The sequence below is a fragment of the Leucoraja erinacea genome, unplaced genomic scaffold, assembly GCF_028641065.1.
Source record: "Leucoraja erinacea ecotype New England unplaced genomic scaffold, Leri_hhj_1 Leri_245S, whole genome shotgun sequence".
NCBI classification, from domain to species: Eukaryota; Metazoa; Chordata; class Chondrichthyes; order Rajiformes; family Rajidae; genus Leucoraja; species Leucoraja erinaceus.
Genome location: NW_026576146.1, coordinates 78731 through 97807, shown reverse-complemented (window position 1 = coordinate 97807; position 19077 = coordinate 78731). Strand labels below are relative to the sequence as shown.

The 19077-nt window shown below is 44.2% G+C and overlaps 1 protein-coding gene across 2 annotated transcripts in view; it reads left to right on the top strand.

Moving 5' to 3' along the window:
* The window catches only part of LOC129716485 (E3 ubiquitin/ISG15 ligase TRIM25-like), an 88332-nt gene extending 69856 nt beyond the window's left edge, over window positions 1-18476 (top strand). The window contains exons 8-14 of one of the 2 annotated variants that reach the window (XM_055666348.1): window positions 102-215; window positions 934-1044; window positions 8640-8744; window positions 13192-13290; window positions 14240-14296; window positions 16238-16347; window positions 17353-18476. In XM_055666348.1, the coding sequence (XP_055522323.1) occupies window positions 102-215; window positions 934-1044; window positions 8640-8744; window positions 13192-13290; window positions 14240-14296; window positions 16238-16347; window positions 17353-17414 (658 nt within the window). In that variant the 3' untranslated portion in view covers window positions 17415-18476. The remainder of the gene's footprint in view (window positions 1-101; window positions 216-933; window positions 1045-8639; window positions 8745-13191; window positions 13291-14239; window positions 14297-16237; window positions 16348-17352) is intronic. The other variant, XM_055666351.1, reaches the window with a different exon arrangement.
* Window positions 18477-19077: the final 601 nt, after the last annotated feature.

The window sequence follows — 19077 nt, the reverse complement described above, 5'->3', positions numbered from 1 at the left end:
ATGTTATTCAACATAATCTCTCAATTGGGTGTAGAAAGTCATGATGCAACTTTATGTTGTTTATTCCAGATCACAGCTTGTATTTTTTTAAATTACTTTAGATATTCACAATTTCAAACTTCCGAAATTATTGTAAGCCAACAAGCGGCAATTCCTTTGAAATCAAATTTTGCCATTGAATGTGCACTTCCAGGATTATCTGGGCCGAGCATCAGGTTTGTTGTCTTCTCTCTTAATAAATGAAAAATATTTCAAAAACTTTAAACTTATATTTGCACTGCTGCTAATGTTAGTTTCTGGATCTGTAGAAATTTAGAGCAAGAAACACTAAATCCAAATGAATTATATTGACTTTGTTTAGTAAGAATGTAAGAACATTTGGGGCAAAAGTGAAGAAGGCACCTCGACCCCATTGCGGACATTGGCTTTCTGGAACTGATGCACTACAAGGCTGAGAACTATATTCTGCACTCTGTATCTTCCCCTTTGCTCTACCAATTGTACTTGAGTTTGACGTATTTCTGTATAGTGTAACTGATCAATTTGGATAGCATGCAAAACAAAGTGTTTCACTTTACCTGACAATATTCAACCTGAAGACACAAACCTAGATACGAAATACTACCCAAAAAGTGCCAACTTTGGGAATAAACTTCTAAAGTGGATACCAGATGTGAACAAACCAATGCAAATTATTTCCTTAGCTCATGTAATTTTAAATATTCTCACTGTCCAACTATTTTTAGATTTTCAATTGAATTTTGAATAACACCGCTTTTCAATATGGGTGGTCCAGGAGAAGTTGTTGGTGATATTGACTCCACGGAATATGAAGTACTCTACTCCATCTAGATATTGCTCGAAATGTTGCTTCTAATTTTGTATAAGCTTGTTCATGCTCATTTACGGTTTGTATTATTTGTATTATTTTAGCCAGCCAGGATTCGGACTACCGGCGAGTAGTGGTTTCTCATTTGGTTTTGTTGGCAGTAAGCTTAAAACCACTGGAACCACGGTACAAAGCACTCAAGGACAACTCATAAGGTACTTTAACCGAAAAATGACCCACATATGTGGAGTAACTCAGTGTGTCAGGCAACATCTCTGGAGAACATGGATAGATGATGTTTGGGGTTGGGACCCTTCTTACAATTGATTGTGGTGGAGGGAAATGGGCCAAACATGGGCAATGGGGATTAGCGTAGATAGGGCATCTTGTTTGTCATGGACAAGTTGGGTCGAAAGGCCTGCTTCCGTGCTCCATGAGTCTATGATTCCTTGTCCTCGATTCCCCTACTCTATGCATCTAGGTGATCTATTCCTATCATAATTTTATACACCTCTATAAGATCACCCCTCATCCTCCTGCGCTACAAAGAATAGAGTCCCAGCCTATTCAAACTCTTCCTATGGCTCACACCCTCTAGTCCTGGCAACATCCTCGTAAATCTTCCATGTACCCTTTTCAACTTGACATAATCTTTCCTATAACACGGTGCCCAGAACTGAACACAACTGACGCAGGAAAAATGTTCCCAATGTTGGGTGAGTCCAGAACCAAGGGTCACAGTCTAAGAATAAAGGGGAGGCCATTTAAAACAGATGAGAAAAAAAATTCACCCAGATAGTTGTGAATTTGTGGAATTCTCTGCCACAGAAGGCAGTAGAGGCTGGATGAATTTAAAAGAGAGTTAGATACTCTAGGGGCTAGCGGAATCAACGGATTTGGGAAGAAGGCAGGCACGGGTTATTGATTGTGGATGGTTAGCCATGATCACAATGAATGACAGTGCAGGCTCGAAGGGCAAAATGGCCTCCTCCTGCACATATTTTCTATGTTTCTAATACTCTAAATGTGGCCTCACCAACATCTTATACAATTGCAACATGACCCTCAACCTCTATATTGGGTGAATCAAATTGGCAGGGGTGCTGAGGAAGAGGATTTCTGGGAATGTATGCGGGATAGTTAACTAAATCAACATGTAGAGGAACCAACGAGAGAGCAGGCTATTTTAGACTGGGTATTGAGTAATGCGGAAGTGTTAGTTAGCAGTCTTGTTGTACGTGCCCCCTTGGGCAAGAGTGACCATAATATGGTTGAGTTCTTCATTAGGATGGAGAGTGACATTGTTAATTCAGAAACAATGGTTCTGAACTTAAAGAAAGGTAACTTAAGATTGACTGGCAATTAATTCTAAAAGGGTTGACGGTGGATAAGCAATGGAAGACATTTAAAGACTGCATGGATGAACTACAAAAATTGTTCATCCCAGTTTGGCAAAAGAATAAATCAGGGAAGGTAGTACATCCGTGGATAACAAGGGAAATCAGGGGTAGTATCAAAGCGAAGGATGATGCGTACAAATTAGCCAGAAAAAGCAGCATACCGGAGGACTGGGAGAAATTCAAAGACCAGCAGAGGAGGACAAAGGGCTTAATTAGGGAAGGAAAAATAGATTATGAAAGAAAACTGGCAGGGAACATAAAAACTGACTGCAAAGGTTTTTATAGATATGTGAAAAGACATTAGTTAAAACAAATGTAGGTCCCTTGCAGTCAGAAACAGGTGAGTTGATCATGGGGAACAAGGATATGGCGGACCAATTGATTAAATACTTTGGTTCCGTCTTCACTAAGGAAGACATAAATAATTTGCCGGAAATAGCAGGGTACCGCGGGTCAAAGGAGTTAGAGGAATTGAGTGAAATCCAGGTTAGCCGGGAAGTGGTGTTGGGTAAATTGAATGGATTAAAGGCCGATAAATCCCCAGGGCCAGATAGGCTGCATCCCAGAGTACTTAAGGAAGTAGCTCCAGAAATAGTGGATGCATTAGTAATAATCTTTCAAAGCTCTTTAGATTCTGGAGTAGTTCCTGAGGATTGGCGTGTAGCAAATGTAACCCCACTTTTTAAGAAGGGAGGGAGAGAGAAAACAGGGAATTACAGACCAGTTAGTCTAACATCGGTAGTGGGGAAACTGCTAGAGTCAGTTATTAAAGATGGGATAGCAGCACATTTGGAAAGTGGTGAAATCACTGGACAAAGTCAGCATGGATTTACGAAAGGTAAATCATGTCTGACGAATCTGATAGAATTTTTCGAGGATGTAACTAGTAGCGTGGATAGGGGAGAACCAGTGGATGTGGTGTATCTGGACTTCCAGAAGGCTTTCGACAAGGTCCCACATAAGAGATTAGTATACAAACTTAAAGCACACGGCATTGGGGGTTCAGTATTGATGTGGATAGAGAACTGGCTGGCAAACAGGAAGCAAAGAGTAGGAGTAAACAGGTCCTTTTCACAATGGCAGGCAGTGACTAGTGGGGTACCGCAAGGCTCAGTGCTGGGACCCCAGCTATTTACAATATATATTAATGATCTGGATGAGGGAATTGAAGGCAATATCTCCAAGTTTGCGGATGACACTAAGCTGGGGGGCAGTGTTAGCTGTGAGGAGGATGCTAGGAGACTGCAAGGTGACTTGGATAGGCTGGGTGAGTGGGCAAATGTTTGGCAGATGCAGTATAATGTGGATAAATGTGAGGTTATCCATTTTGGTGGCAAAAACAGGAAAGCAGACTATTATCTAAATGGTGGCCGACTAGGAAAAGGGGAGATGCAGCGAGGCCTGGGTGTCATGGTACACCAGTCATTGAAAGTAGGCATGCAAGTGCAGCAGGCAGTGAAGAAAGCGAATGGTATGTTAGCTTTCATAGCAAAAGGATTTGAGTATAGGAGCAGGGAGGTTCTACTGCAGTTGTACAGGGTCTTGGTGAGACCACACCTGGAGTATTGCGTACAGTTTTGGTCTCCAAATCTGAGGAAGGACATTATTGCTATAGAGGGAGTGCAGAGAAAGTTCACCAAACTGATTCCTGGGATGTCAGGACTGTCTTATGAAGAAAGACTGGATAGACTTGGTTTATACTCTCTAGAATTTAGGAGATTGAGAGGGGATCTTATAGAAACTTACAAAATTCTTAAGGGGTTGGACAGGCTAGATGCAGGAAGATTGCTCCCGATGTTGGGGAAGTCCAGGACAAGGGGTCACAGCTTAAGGATAAGGGGGAAATCCTTTAAACCGACATGAGAAGAACTTTTTTCACACAGAGAGTGGTGAATTTCTGGAACTCTCTGTCACAGAGGGTAGCCGAGGCCAGTTCATTGGCTATATTTAAGAGGGAGTTAGATGTGGCCCTTGTGGCTAAGGGTATCAGAGGGTATGGAGACAAGGCAGGTACGGGATACTGAGTTGGATGATCAGCCATGATCATATTGAATGGCGGTGCAGGCTCGAAGGGCCGAATGGCCTACTCCTGCACCTAATTTCTATGTTTCTATATTCAATATTCTGACCTCTCAACCTCTATATTCAACACTTCATATTTCTCTATGTTAAATTCCATCAACCATTCCTCAGAACACCTAGCCAATCAATCAAGATCCTGCTGCAATTTTTCACAACCATCTTCACTATCTGCAAAACCACCCACTCAGCAAACTTGTTAATCTTGCCCAGTATGTACTCATCCACTTCATTGATATAGATGACAAACATTACTGGGCCCAGTACTGAACCCTGAGGCACACCAATATTCACAGCCCTCCAGTCGGAGAAGCAACTTTCCACCATCACCCTCTGCTTCCTTCCATTAAGCCAATTTTCTATCCATTCAGCTATATCTCCTTGGGTCCCATGCGAGCTAACCTTCCAGAGCAATCTACCATGCAGAACTTTCCCAAATGCATTGCTGAAGTCCATATATACAACATCTGCAGCCCAGCCCCCATCAACCTTTTTGGTCACGTCTTCAAAAAACTCAATGACGACCTCCCACATACAAAACTATGCTGACTCTCCCCAATCAGCTCTTGTCCTAAATGTATGTATATTCTACCCCTAAGAATACTATCTTCTTCTATCTATCTATCTTATATCTTATATATATATAAAACTCAAATCAGTCCGCCTGCCGCCGTACGGCGTCCGCCGCGTTTCTTCCTTTGACGCTCCGCAACTCCGAAACCGGACGCAGGATCGCCGACGTCTTTTCCATTTCGGTAGAGATTTCGCTTTTCTTTCTAAGTATCCGCTCCTCGTTACATTTCGTCGTGTTTAAGTACGCTTTCTTAATCAAATCCTACACCCCCACCACCTCAATATTTCAAAAAGAAACTGGATTCTAACCCACACAAGCAGCCCCCTGTGAACGTTCCATCGTGTGATGTCACAATGCCCAATACTCAAATACATTGTTGCCATATTGGGAGTACAGAGAATAGGCTGTGGGCCGAGGAGCTTTATTCAGCAGTTTCGTGACCCAAGTCACCAAACTACATGAAATTGTCACATATTGTGTAAAAATATTTATATAAATCACACCTGAAACTCTCTGCCACAGAAGGTAGTTGAGGCCAGTTCATTGGCTATATTTAAGAGGGAGTTAGATGTGGCCCTTGTGGCTAAAGGGATCAGGGGGTATGGAGAGAAGGCAGGTACGGGATACTGAGCTGGATGATCAGCCGTGATCATATTGAATGGAGAATGGTGCAGGCTCGAAGGGCCGAATGGCCTACTACTGCACTTAATTTCTATGTTTCTATGTGTCCCTCTCCTCACCCCTCTCCCTCTGCCACCCATCTCTCTCTCCCCCACCCCCCTCCCCTCTCTACCACCACCCCCTTCCCTCTCTACCACCACCCCCTTCCCCTACCCCTCTGTCCCTCTTCCACCACCCGCTACCCCTCTACCCCTCCCTCCCTCCCCACTCTTCCACTTCTCTCCCGCTCTCTCCTCCCCCTCTCCTCACCCCTCTCCCATCCCCTCTCTCCCCCACCCCCTTCCCTCTCTACCCCACCCCCTACCTTCTCTCCCCCCCCCCACACCCTTCCCCTATCCCTCTTCCATCATTCCCGCTAAACCTCTCCTCCTCCCTCCCCACTCTTTCCCCTCTTCCCCCCCCCCACCCCTCTCCCCATCCCACTCTGCTCCCCTCCCTCCCCATCCCCCCTCCCCCAAAGCTCTCTCCCCATCCCTCTCCCACCCCCTACCCCCCCTACCCGCTCTCCTTTCACTCCCAAATCTATCCCGTTTCCTCCTCCTCCCTCCCCTCTTCCCCCCCCCCGCAAACGCCGTTGGGGAAACAGACCATAGAGGGAGTACAGAGAAGGTTCACCAGACTAATTCCTGGGATGTCAGGACTTTCAAATGAAGAAAGACTGGATAGACTTGGCTTGTACTCGCTAGATTTTAGAAGATTGAGGGGGGATCTTATAGAAACTTACAAAATTCTTAAGGGGTTGGACAGGCTAGATGCAGGAAGATTGTTCCAGATGTTGGGGAAGTCCAGAACAGGGGGTCACAGTTTAAGGATAAGGGGGAAATCCTTTATGACCGAGATGAGAAAAAACATTTTTCACACAGAGAGTGGTGAATCTCTGGAATTCTCTGCCACAGAAGGTAGTTGAGGCCAGTTCATTGGCTATATTTAAGAGGGAGTTAGATGTGGCCCTTGTGGCTAAAGGGATCAGGGGGTACGGAGAGAAGGCAGGTACAGGATACTGAGTTGGATGATCATCCATGATCATATTGAATGGTGGTGCAGGCTCGAAGGGCCGAATGGCCTACTCCTGCACTTAATTTCTATGTTTCCCTCTCCTCATCCCTCTCCCTCTCCTCACCCCTCTCCCTCTCCTCACCCCCTCTCACTCTCTCCCTCACCCCCCTTCCCACTCTACCCCACCACCTTCCCTCTTTCCACCCGCCCCCTTCTCCCTACCCCTCTCCTCCTCCCCTCCCTCCCCATCCCCCCCTCCCCCACATCTATCTCCCCATCCCCCTCTCTCTCACCCCCTTCCCTGCTCTCTTTTCCCTCCAAAATCTGTCATGTTTCCTCCTCCTCCTCTCCCCCTCCCCCCCTCTCTTCCCACCCCCCCCCCCCCCCCCCCCCCCACCCCCACCTGTGAGTTTGGGGGGTGGTTAATTTGAGTGTGATGCCGCAGCCCCTACTCCCCCCCCCCGCAAACGCTGTTGGGGAAACAGACCCAACGGGTCTGCACTTGGTCTAGTTATATATTAAAACTGTGTGGCTGCCGCCTGGCGTCCGGCTGCCTTTCTGCCTTTTGATTCGCTGCTCCTTCCTATCAGCTTCCAACACACTTCAAAACAAAGTTGTAAGACAGGAACACTCTGAACTTTTCACCTCAATGGGATATCACAGCAAGTGCTTCAACAGGAGGGGGAGGGCCAATTGGTATTGCAATTGGAACTGCTGCAGTAGGCAGGGAGGTGAAATTGGATTTTTTTTTAAATTCACTGCTTAGGGAGGCAGGGGAGTGCTGGAATCTTACATTTGGGAACGGGTTCAGTTCCGTTGGAGGAGACGGGTGCATGGTGGAATATTGGGTTGGGGGATCACACCATTGGGGGAGCAGACCCAACGGGTCTGTAATTGGTCTAGTATATTACTAAAAGTCTGATCTTGACCGCGTTTGGCCCACTGTGCTGCGATTTCCGAGAGAACGCCGCTACCTACGGCCGTCATTTTTGGCCACCTCGCTCATAGCTCCGCCTTCCGAGACTAGAGGGTTTTTCCCATCGATGAAAAATCAGAAAGATATTAATGTTTTTTTTTTAATTCCCCATTCTCTCTGCTGCCCCTGCTGGCGGCAGGGGGGAGGGACTATAAAACCTGAAAGTGTCGTGCCTCACTCGGTCTCTGCCAGACCCAGGAAGCAGAGGGTCACGGCTCACTGAGCTGTGATAACACTGAACGCATGTCTACACCACGGTGAGTCCCCTCGATGTGGCTGCTGCCAAATTGTTTGCCTTTTTATTTAAAGTTTGTGTTCACAAAATGAATTTTGGTTGTCAGGTGGCTGCTGCCCAATTGTTTGCCTCGCCTTTTAAAAAAAGTTTGTGTTCACAAAATGAATTTTGGTTTTCAGTGGCTGCAGCCTAATTGTTTGCCTCGTCTTGTTAAAAAAAGTTTGTGTGCACAAAATGAATTTTGGTTGTCAGGTGGATGCTGCCCAATTGTTTACCTTGCCTTGGCTTGGCTTGGCTTTTAAAATCGTTGCAACAGTCGGCTGATAGCCCAAGAATCCATTCGGCTCTGGAAACCAGTACCTTTGGCCCGCAACGCACATACTAGCACAACAGAAAGCCCACCCCCCCACTGGCGAGCAATATTGGAATTGGTGGAGAGGTGGAATATTGCGTTGCTGACCAGCCCTCCCGTGTGATGCTGGGACCCAACGGGTCCCACTTAGCCTAGTTTATTATATAACTAGGATATTCTCAGACACAAACCATGATATGAAATACTACCTAAAAAGTGCCAACCTTGCAAATAAACTTCTAAAGTAGACATCGGATGTGGACAAACCAATGCAAATTATTTCCTGAGCTAATGTACCTTTAAATATTCTCACTGTCTCAACTATTTTTAGATTTTCAATTGAATTTTGAATAACACCACTTTTCAATATGGGTGAACAAGGAGAAGTTGTTGGTGATATTGACTCCTAGGAATTTGAAGTTCTCTACTCCATCTCTACTTCTAAATATTGCTTGAAATATTGTTTTTAATTTTCTATAATCTTGTTTATGCTAATTTACGATTTGTATTATTTTAGTCAGCCAGTATTTCCGGTGTGTAATTCTGTACCTAGTTTTGGTGGCAGTGCACTTAATACCACTGGAAACTCAGAACAAAGCACTCAAGGACTGCAAATCAACAGGTACTTTAACCAAAAAATGACACACAGTTCTGGAGTAACTCAGCGGGTCAGGCAACATCTGTGGAGCAAATTGATAGATGACGTTTCATGTCTTCAGATTTATTGAGGTGGGACGGGGTGAAAGCTGGAAGAGAGGAGGGGCAGGACAATGCATGGCGAGTGATAGGTGGATACGTGGACTTTTAACAAAGGACTCAGCAGGTCAGCCAACATCTCTGGAGATCATGGATAGGTGATATTTGGGGTTGGGACCCTTCTTACAATTGATTGTGGTGGAGGGAAATGGGCCAAACATGGGCAACTGGGATTAGCATAGATAGGGCAACTTGTTTGTCATGGACAAGTTGGGTCGAAGGGCCTGCTTCCGTGCTCCATCAATCTATGACTCTATGATTCTATGTCCTCTGGTCCTCGATTCCCTACTCTGAGCAAGAGACTCTGTGCATATATCCAATCTATTCCTATCATGATTTTATACACCTCTATAAAATCACTCCTCACGCTCCAGCGCTCCTAGGAATAGAGTCCCAGCCCACTCAACCTCTCCCTATGCCTCACACCCTCTAGTCCTGGCAACATTCTCATAAATCTTTTCTGTTCCCTTTCCAACTTGACATCATCTTTCTTATAACACGGTGCCCAGAACTGAACACAACTGATGCAGGAAAAGTTTTCCCAATGTTGGGGGAGTCCAGAACCAGGGGCCACAGACTTAGAATAAAGGGGAGGCCCTTTAAAACTGAGATGAGAAAAATAAAATTCACTCCGAGAGATGTGAATTTGTGGAATTCTCTGCCACAGAATACAGTTGAGGCCAATTCACTGGATACAATTAACAGAGAGTTTGATAGAGCTTTAGGGACTGGCGGAATCAAGGGATATGGGGAGAAGGCAGGCACGGGTTACTGATTGTGGATGATTAGTCATGATCACAATGAATGGTGGTGAAGGTTTGAAGGGCCAAATGGCCTCCTCCTGCTCCTATTTTCTATGTTTCTACAACTCTAAATGTGGCCTCATGAACATCGTATAGAACTACAACATGAATTCTCAACCTCTATATTCAATACTCTGACTGAAGAAGGCCAATGTGCCAAAAATCTTTTTAACCACCCAATCTACCTGCAACTTCACCTTGAAGGAACCATGCACCTGCACTCATAGATTCCTCTGCTCCACAACACACCCCGGAGCCCTCCCATTCACTGTGTAGGTCCTGCCCATGTTGGACTTCCCAAAATGCAACACATCATTTTCTCTATATTAAATTCCATCAACCATTCTTCAGAACACCTGGCCAATCAATCAAGATTAGTGATTGATTGAAGGGAAGTTAGTGTAGAAATAGCAGGGGCTATGACAGAAATATTTCAAATGTCATTAGAAACGAGAATAGTGCCCGAAGATTGGCGTACTGAGCATTTGGTTCCATTGTTTTAAAAAGGGTTCTAAGAGTAAACCTAGCAATTATAGACCTGTTAGTTTGACTTCAGTGGTGGGCAAATTAATGGAAAAGATACTTAGAGATAATATATATAAGCATCTGGATAAACAGGGTTGGATTAGGAACAGTCAACATGGACTTGTGCCTGGAAGGTCATGTTTGACTAATCTTCTGGAATTTTTTGAAGGGGTTACTAGGGAAATTGATGAGGGTAAAGCAGTGGATGTTGTCTATATGGACTTCAGTAAGGTCTTTGACAAGGTTCCTCATGGAAGGTTGGTTAAGAAGGTTCAATTGTTGGGTATAAATGCAGCAGTAGCAAGATGGATTCAACAGTAATGTTAAATTTGTACAAGGCCAAATCTGGAGTATGGTGTACAATTTTGGTCACCCAATTATAGGAAGGATGTCAACAAAATAGAGAGAGTACAGAGGAGAGTTACTAGAATGTTGCCTGGGTTTCAGCAACTAAGTTACAGAGAAAGGTTGAATAAGTTAGGGCTTTATTCTTTGGAGCGCAGAAGATTAAGGGGGGACTTGATAGAGGTCTTTAAAATGATGAGAGGGATAGACAGAGTTGACGTGGACAAGCTTTTCCCATTGAGAGTAGGGAAGATTCAAACAAGAGGACATGACTTTCCGAATTAAGGGGCAGAAGTTTAGGGGTAATATGAGGGGGAACTTCTTTACTCAGAGAGTGGTAGCTGTGTGGAATGAGCTTCCAGTGGAAGTGGTGGAGGCAGGTTTGATTTTATCATTTAAAAATAAATTGGATAGGTATATGGATGAGAAAGGAATGGAGGGTTATGGTCTGAGTGCAGGCAGATGGGACTAGGTGAAAATAATTGTTCGGTACGGACTTGTAGGGCTGAGATGGCCTGTTTCCGTGCTGTAATTGTTATATGGTTATAAGATCCTGCTGCAAATTTTCACAACCATCTTCACTATCTGCAAAACCACCCACTTTCGTATCATCAGCAAACTTGCTAATTTTGCCCAGTACATACTCATCCAGATCATTGATATAGATGACAAACAGTAACTGAACCCTGAAGCACGCCAATAGTTACTGGTCTCCAGTCCGAGAAGCAACTTTCCACCAGCGCTCTATGCTTCCTTCCATGAAGCCAATTTTTCTATCCACTCAGCTATATCTCTTTGGGTCCCATGCGATCTAACCTTCCAGAGCAATCTACCGTGTGGAACTTTCCCGAATGCTTTGCTGAAGTCCATATATACAACATCTGCAGCCCTGCCCTCATCGACCTTTTTGGTCACGTCTTCAAAAAACTCAATCTTGACCTCCCACATACAAAGCTATGCTGACTCTCCCCAAATCAGCCTTTGTCCATCTAAATGCAAGTATATCCTATCCCTCAGAATACTATCTGGTAACTACAGATGTTAAGCTCACTGGTCTATACTTTCCAGCATTTACCCTGCAGCCCTTCTTTCATAAAGGCACAAAGATTGCCACCTTCCAGTCTTCTGGCACCTCTCCAGTATTTAAAGCCAACACATAAATTTCACCCAGGCCTCTTGCAATTTCCTCTCAAGTTTCCCACAATGTCCTCAGATATACCTGATCCGGCCCTGGAGATTTGCTACCTTCATACACGATAGTACTTTCAGCACCTTTTCGAGAAATCTTAAATCCAAATGATTGATATTGACTTTGTTTGGCAAGACTATTAGAACACTAGGAGAGGTGTTCTCTACCCCATTGCAGACATTGGACTTTGTCTCTAGAACTGATGCGCAACAATGCTCAGATCTATATTCTGCACTCTGTTTCTTCTGATTTGCTCTACCTATTGTACTTGAGTTTGACTTGATTGTATTTCTGTATGGTATAGCTGATCAGTTTGGATAGGATGCAAAACAAAGTGTTTTACTTTACCTGACAATATTAAACCTGAAGATGTTAAGGTTCATTTCTTAAAACAGCCAACTCACAATTGATTAGGTAAACCAGCACAAGGTGTACTGATCATCAGCCGGCGAGAGTGTCAGGGGTACAGAGTCAAGTATGTAACAGTCACTTAACTCTCCCTGAGCCACCACTCTAATGAATGAAGACATACGGCATCTTTTATAGTATTTTGGGAACGTAGTCACATGTTTATACAGAGTTGCAGCAATGACGTTTAACACAAAACAATCACAGGCTGTAACCATTCAAAGTATACTTGTCACTAATACAATACACTTGTCATACTATAGTTATATCAATCACCAACTGTTGATCACAAACTTCTAGGAACTTAGTCACAAGCCCAACATTTGCAATTCCGTCTTAACAATGTAACGATCTTTATCAATAACAGCCAGAAGATTTCTGTTTACAGAAACTACCAAGTCTTCTTGGTTGGTTGTTCTTCTTTGTTTCTTGGTCCTCCAAAATATTCCAAATGGAATTTAAACTGGAGGTGGATTCCAGGATCCCCAGGAAACACCCTTCTCCCGTTATTGTCAATTGTCTATTGCTTGGGCATAACAGGAATCACTATCAGAAGAGCTTGGATGCAGGTTTCCTGATTACCACAGCTCCTCTAACACCACAGAATTAGAAAACTTCAGTTTATTCAGAACCCAAAAAAGTCAAGCTACTCTTTTACTTAATAAAATAATTTACATCAAAATTTATTATATAACTAGGATATTCTCAAAGACACAAACCAGGAAATGAAATACTACGCCAAAAGAGCCAACCTTGGGAATAAACTTCTAAAGTAGACACCAGATGTGGACAAACCAATGCAAATTATTTCCTGAGCTCATGTACCTTTAAATATTCTTACTGTCTCAACTATTTTTAGATTTTCAATTGAATTTTGAATAACATATTTTCAATATGGGTGATCCAGGAGAAGTTGTTGGTGATATTGACTCCTAGGAATTTGAAGTTCTCTACTCCATCTCTACTTCTAAATATTGCTCAAAATATTGTTTCTAATATTCTATAATCTTGTTTATGCTAATTTACAGTTTGTATTATTTTAGTCGGCAAATACTAATTCCGGCAAGAAAACCTATATCATCTGGTACGCTTAATACCACTGGAAACTCAGAACAACGCACTCAAGGACTGCAAATCAACAGGTACTTTAACCAAAAAATGACACACAGTTCTGGAGTAACTCAGCGGGTCAGGCAACATCTGTGGAGCAAATTGATAGATGATGTTTCATGTCTTCAGATTTATTGAGGTGGGACGGGGTGAAAGCTGGAAGAGAGGAGGGGCAGGACAATGCATGGCGAGTGATAGGTGGATACGTGGACTTTTAACAAAGGACTCAGCAGGTCAGCCAACATCTCTGGAGAATATGGATAGGTGATATTTGGGGTTGGGACCCTTCTTACAATTGATTGTGGTGGAGGGAAATGGGCCAAACATGGGCAACTGGGATTAGAATAGATAGGGCAACTTGTTTGTCATGGACAAGTTGGGTCGAAGGTCCTGCTTCCGTGCTCCATCAATCTATGACTCTATGATTCTATGTCTCCTGGTCCTCGATTTCCCTACTCTGAGCAAGAGACTCTGTGCATATATCCAATCTATTCCTATCATGATTTTATACACCTCTATAAAATCACTCCTCATGCTCCAGCGCTCCTAGGAATAGAGTCCCAGCCCACTCAACCGCTCCCTATGCCTCACACCCTCTAGTCCTGGCAACATACTCGTAAATCTTCTCTGTTCCCTTTCCAACTTGACATCATCTTTCCTATAACACGGTGCCCAGAACTGAACACAACTGATACAGGAAAATTTTTCCCAATGTTGGGGGAGTCCAGAACCAGGGGTCACAGTCTAAGAATAAAGGGGAGGCCCTTTAAAACTGAGATGAGAAAAATAAAATTCCCCCCAAGAGATGTGAATTTGTGGAATTCTCTGCCACAGAGGGGATACAGGCCAATTCACTGGATAAATTCAAAAGAGAGTTAGATAGAGGCTGGCGGAATCAAGGGATATGGGGAGAAGGCAGGTACGGGTTACTGATTATAGATTATCGGCGAGTAATGCTGCATCATTTGGTTTTGGTGACAGGTTGCTTAATACTACTGGAAAATCAGAACAACGCACTCAAGGACCGCAAATCAACAGGTATTTTAACCAAAAAAATGATACACAGTTCTGGAGTAACTCAGCGGGTCAGGCAACATCTATGGAGAAAATAGATAAATGACGTTTTGGATGGGGACCCTTCTTCAGGCTTATTTAGAGGAGGGGCTGGACAATGCACGGCGAGTGATAGGTGGATACAAGCGAGGGGGACTTTTGACAAATGAATACGCAAAATACTGGAATAATTCAGCGGAACAGGAAACATCTCTAGAGAACATGGATAGATGACGTTTGGGGTTGAGACCTATCTTACAATTGAATGTGGTGGAGGAAAATGGGCCAAACATGGGCAACGGGATTAGCGTAGATAGGGCATCTTGGATGTCATGGACAAGTTGGGTTTGAAAGGCCTGCTTCCGTGCTCCATGTATCTATGGCTGTTGCTTTGCTTGGCTCAGTTACTTCAGCTTTAGATGCCTGCATTCTTATCTCATAACTGTATCCCCCAGTTCGATATTATCCCACGACAGCACAACAAAGACAGGGTAGCACAGCGGTAGAGTTGCTGCCTCACAGCACCTGTGACCCAGGTTTGATCCTCACTACGGGTGCCGCCTGTACGGAGTTTGTAATTTCTCCCTGCGATCGGAAGGGAGAACGTACAGGGTTTTCTCTGGGTGCACCAGTTTCCTCCCACCCTTCAAAGACGTACAGATTTGTAGGTTAATTGGCCAGGTATGATATGTATACATATGTAAAAACTGTCCCTTGTGTGTATAGGGTAGTGTTAATGTGCGGGGATCGCTGAATAACACAACAGTGTTGTTCAGAGGGCATAGTTTTCTCATATACTGGGGGACATAACCTTAAGTCAAATACAAGTGAGCACAGCTTTAAGGTGAGGGAGATGGCTGGGAATACCACTGTTTGTGTGGAGTGTAGGTTTCTCCGAGTGCTCCAGTTTCCACCCATCCAGAGACGTACAGGTTTGTGGGTTAATTGGCTTTGGTAAAATTGCAAATTGTCCCTAGTGTGTGTAGGACAGTGAGTGTGGGGATCGCTGGTTGGCACAGACTCGGTAGAGGAGGGGCCTGTTTCCGCGCTGCATCTCGACAGGCTAAAGTGGGAGCCGGAATAGGCTACTTATACCCATCATCCTGGTGAACTGCCTTCCCATATCAGTGACAATCTGGCAAGGACATATGTATAGTTTAAGAAGGAACTGCAGATGCTGGAAAATCGAAGGTAGACAAAAATGCTGGAGGAACTTAGCGGGTGAGGCAGCATCTATGGAGGACAGGAAACAGGCGACATTTTGGGTCGTGACCCTTCTTCAGGCTGATGTGAGGGTGAGGGGGGGGGGGGCAGGAAGAAGACAGGAAGAGGAGGAGCCAGAGGGCTAGAGGGCTAGCTGAGAAGGGGAGGAGACAGTAAGGACTACCTGAAATTAGAGAAGTCAATGTTCATACAGCGGGGGTACAAACTGCCCAAGTGAAATATGAGGTGCTGTTCCTCCAATTTCCGGTGGTCCTCACTCTGACCATGGAGGAGGCCCAGGACAGTAAGGTCAGATTCGGAATGGGAGGGGGAGTTGAAGTGCTGAGCCACTGGGAGATCCCTTGAAGGTGTGAATGCACAAAGAACTGAAATGTCTTGGACTTTCACATTTGTCGTCTGAAGAAGGGTCTCGACCCAAAACGTCACCTGTTCCTGATCATATTGAATGGCGGTGCAGGCTCGAAGGGCCGAATGGCCTACTCCTGCACCTAATTTCTATGTTTCTATGTTTCTCTCCAAAGATGCTACCTGTCCCGCTGATATACTCCAGCATTTTGTGTCTGTCTTCAGTATAAACCAGCATCTGCAGCTCTTTCCTGCACATGCAGTTAATTAGTCGGGAGCATAATGTTTCATGGGTTTTGGGGTTTCTTAATCTCAATGTTTTCATGAATAATACTACGGTTCACCTTTTTATTACAGCACCTCACAGCAAAAGTGTCACACCATGAATCTGTCCAATATTGCCTCCATTGTCCAGAAGAACTTCAACAAATATCAGAAGTACCAGACAACTATAATGGACTTGCTACGTAAGGCAATTCAGCCCCTTAACCTGATCCACTCACTCTCTCCAGCTGTGAATGTACATGTCTGTGATGTGTTGCACCTGCAAATAATGACATTTATTTACCAAAGTTTTAAAATTAATGGTTTAGTTTAGAGATACAGCGCAGAAACAAGATAAGTACTCACCGACCAGCAATCCCTGCACACTAACATTATCCTATGCACACTAGGGACAATTTACAATTATACCGAAGCCAATGAACGTACAAACCTGTGGGGGGAAACCGGAGCTCCCAGAGGAAATCCCACATGGGTCACGGGGAGAACGTACAAACGTACAAACTTTGTACAGCAGCACCCGTAGTCAGGATCGAACCCGGGTCCCTGGTGCCGTAATAATAATAATAATAATAATAATGTTTTGTTTATAGGGACAGTGCATATTAATTAACATTTGCATGTAAATATGCGAGATTATAGCCAATCAGTAGCTAATTTCCGTCTCTAGTCCCAGGCAAAGGTAGGTGAAGTGTCTTGCCCAAGGACACAACGACAGTACACTCCAAGCAGGATTCGAACCGTCCACCTTCAGGTTGCCAGCCGAACACTTAGCCCATTGCGCCATTGTCATAAGGCAGCAACTCTACCGCTGCACCACCGTGCCACCCCCTTCTAGTTCCATGTTACCTTCAAGAACACCAGTTCCATGTTATCCCACTTTCTCATCCACTCCCTGCACACTAGGGGAAATTTTACAGAGGGGCAATTAACCTACAAATCTGTACATCTTTGGGATGAGGGAGGAAACCGGAGATCTCAGAGAAAACTCACGCAGGTCACGGGGAGTACGTACATACTCCATACAAACAGCACCCAACGTCAAGATTGAACCCGGGTCTCTGGCGCTGTGAGGTAGCGGCTCTACCCGCTGTGCCCCCGATAGCCATGTGTTATTTTCAGCTTGTATTTTGTACCAACTCACTGATGACAAAGTGGAGATAAATTTATTTTGTGTTTTTGTTTTTCAGGACAATCCTGCGATACAGGACTCGAGACGTTAGGCGATACAGACTCAGACTCATCAGACTGAAGAAGTGTTACAACCTGAAAGGTCACCTATTGCTTTTCCCAGAGACGCTGCCTGACCCGCTGAGTTACTCCAGTACTTCGTGTCTATCTTTGGTATCAACCAGCATCTGCAGTTCCTTCCTACACATTTTGTTTGACCATTATTTTCTGATATATCAATTTAGTCAAATTGAGGGTAAACACAGTCCAATCAGAGGGATTAATCATTCACAGTGTGGGTCTAATAATCTTGGATATAAAAGGTTTTTGATATTGGTTTCAGGTGAAGGGTTTGTGTATCTTTGGTGAGGGAGCTACAGGGGATGGTGTCAATGAGGCTGCCGAAGGAGGTTGTTGAAGCAAGTACCACAACAGATAAAAGTGTAGATTGGTTATTTCCTACTAACCAATTGTGCTTGGTAATAGTTGCTCCACCTAATATGCGATTCATATAAGAGCTTGCCTACTGTAGTGGCCATTTGGCCTGTTTTGCATGTCATTGTGGATGGCATGTTCCTTTAAATTTTAGCCAGCCCGTTATAATGTGGGTGGGATTTTATGACGTGTCTTGGGGCGTGTTTATGCAGCTTAACTGCTTGCGTGTTAGTTTAGTTGGGGATTCGTTTTGGACAGGAGAGGGAGAAGGTTTATCCTTCGACCAGGTCAAGCATGTCAAGTCCAGGTCAAGCATGTCAAGCCTCATGTGAAGAAGGAGACACGAGGAGTTTTCTAGTATCTGAAGCAATGCGCTGGAGTTCGAAGAAGATTGCTGGAACAAGTCGGAAAACCTTGGATGTATCTTACTGTTTTATATCTACAATAAAGAAAATATTCATTAAAAGACTGTGTGCTGAAGCTTTATAAAGTAGAAGCTCTGAAAGTCTCTGAGGCAGCTTGCATGCGTACCGAAGATATTCCCCTTATCCCCTCTCACCCAATTAGTGGCTAGGGAGTTAATTTCCTGAAAGATCTGAAAAATCTGCCGCTACACCTACGACATTCAGTATGAATAGCTGCTAGGAACTGTAATGTACTGCAGACCAATGCTGTAAGTGATCTTTAATAAACATGTGTTGTATCTTGATGTGTGTTCGACTCGACTCATTACTTGAGTCACGTTTATCGGGTTTTGTTTTTTTAATATTTGTTTTATGTGCCAGCTATGTCTATCATGCCAAACTCATCTCACCGTCCTAGTCCTCTGATCTTTGACTCTGGCATTGCTGAACGCTTGCTCCATTTCCGAGTGCCACTACTCACTATGTTCGCATCGTTCATCGCAACAATCCTCCAGATGTACGTGCTTCGTGTTGCTAAACCTAGCTGGCCCAGAGGCAATGAAATGTGTGGACAGTTTCACATTTGAGCCTGCTGTTTTCGATGCGAATGGACAGATCCAAGTGCCTGCAGAGACGGTTGATGACCCTGCTGTCTTACTTGCAACGTTCACAGTTGTGTGCCCTCCCCTCATGCTACATTATCGAACGTACCAAGTTTTATCCTCATATGCAACAGAATGATGAGCCGATAGAATGTTTTATTAGCAACTTGAAACACATGGCTACACTCGGCCAATTTTGTGATGTGCGATGAACTCATCCGTGACAAGATTGTTGGAGGTGTGCTTAATAACAAGTTACGAGATGAACTGCTCCGTAACACTGACCTGACCTTAATCAAGCTGA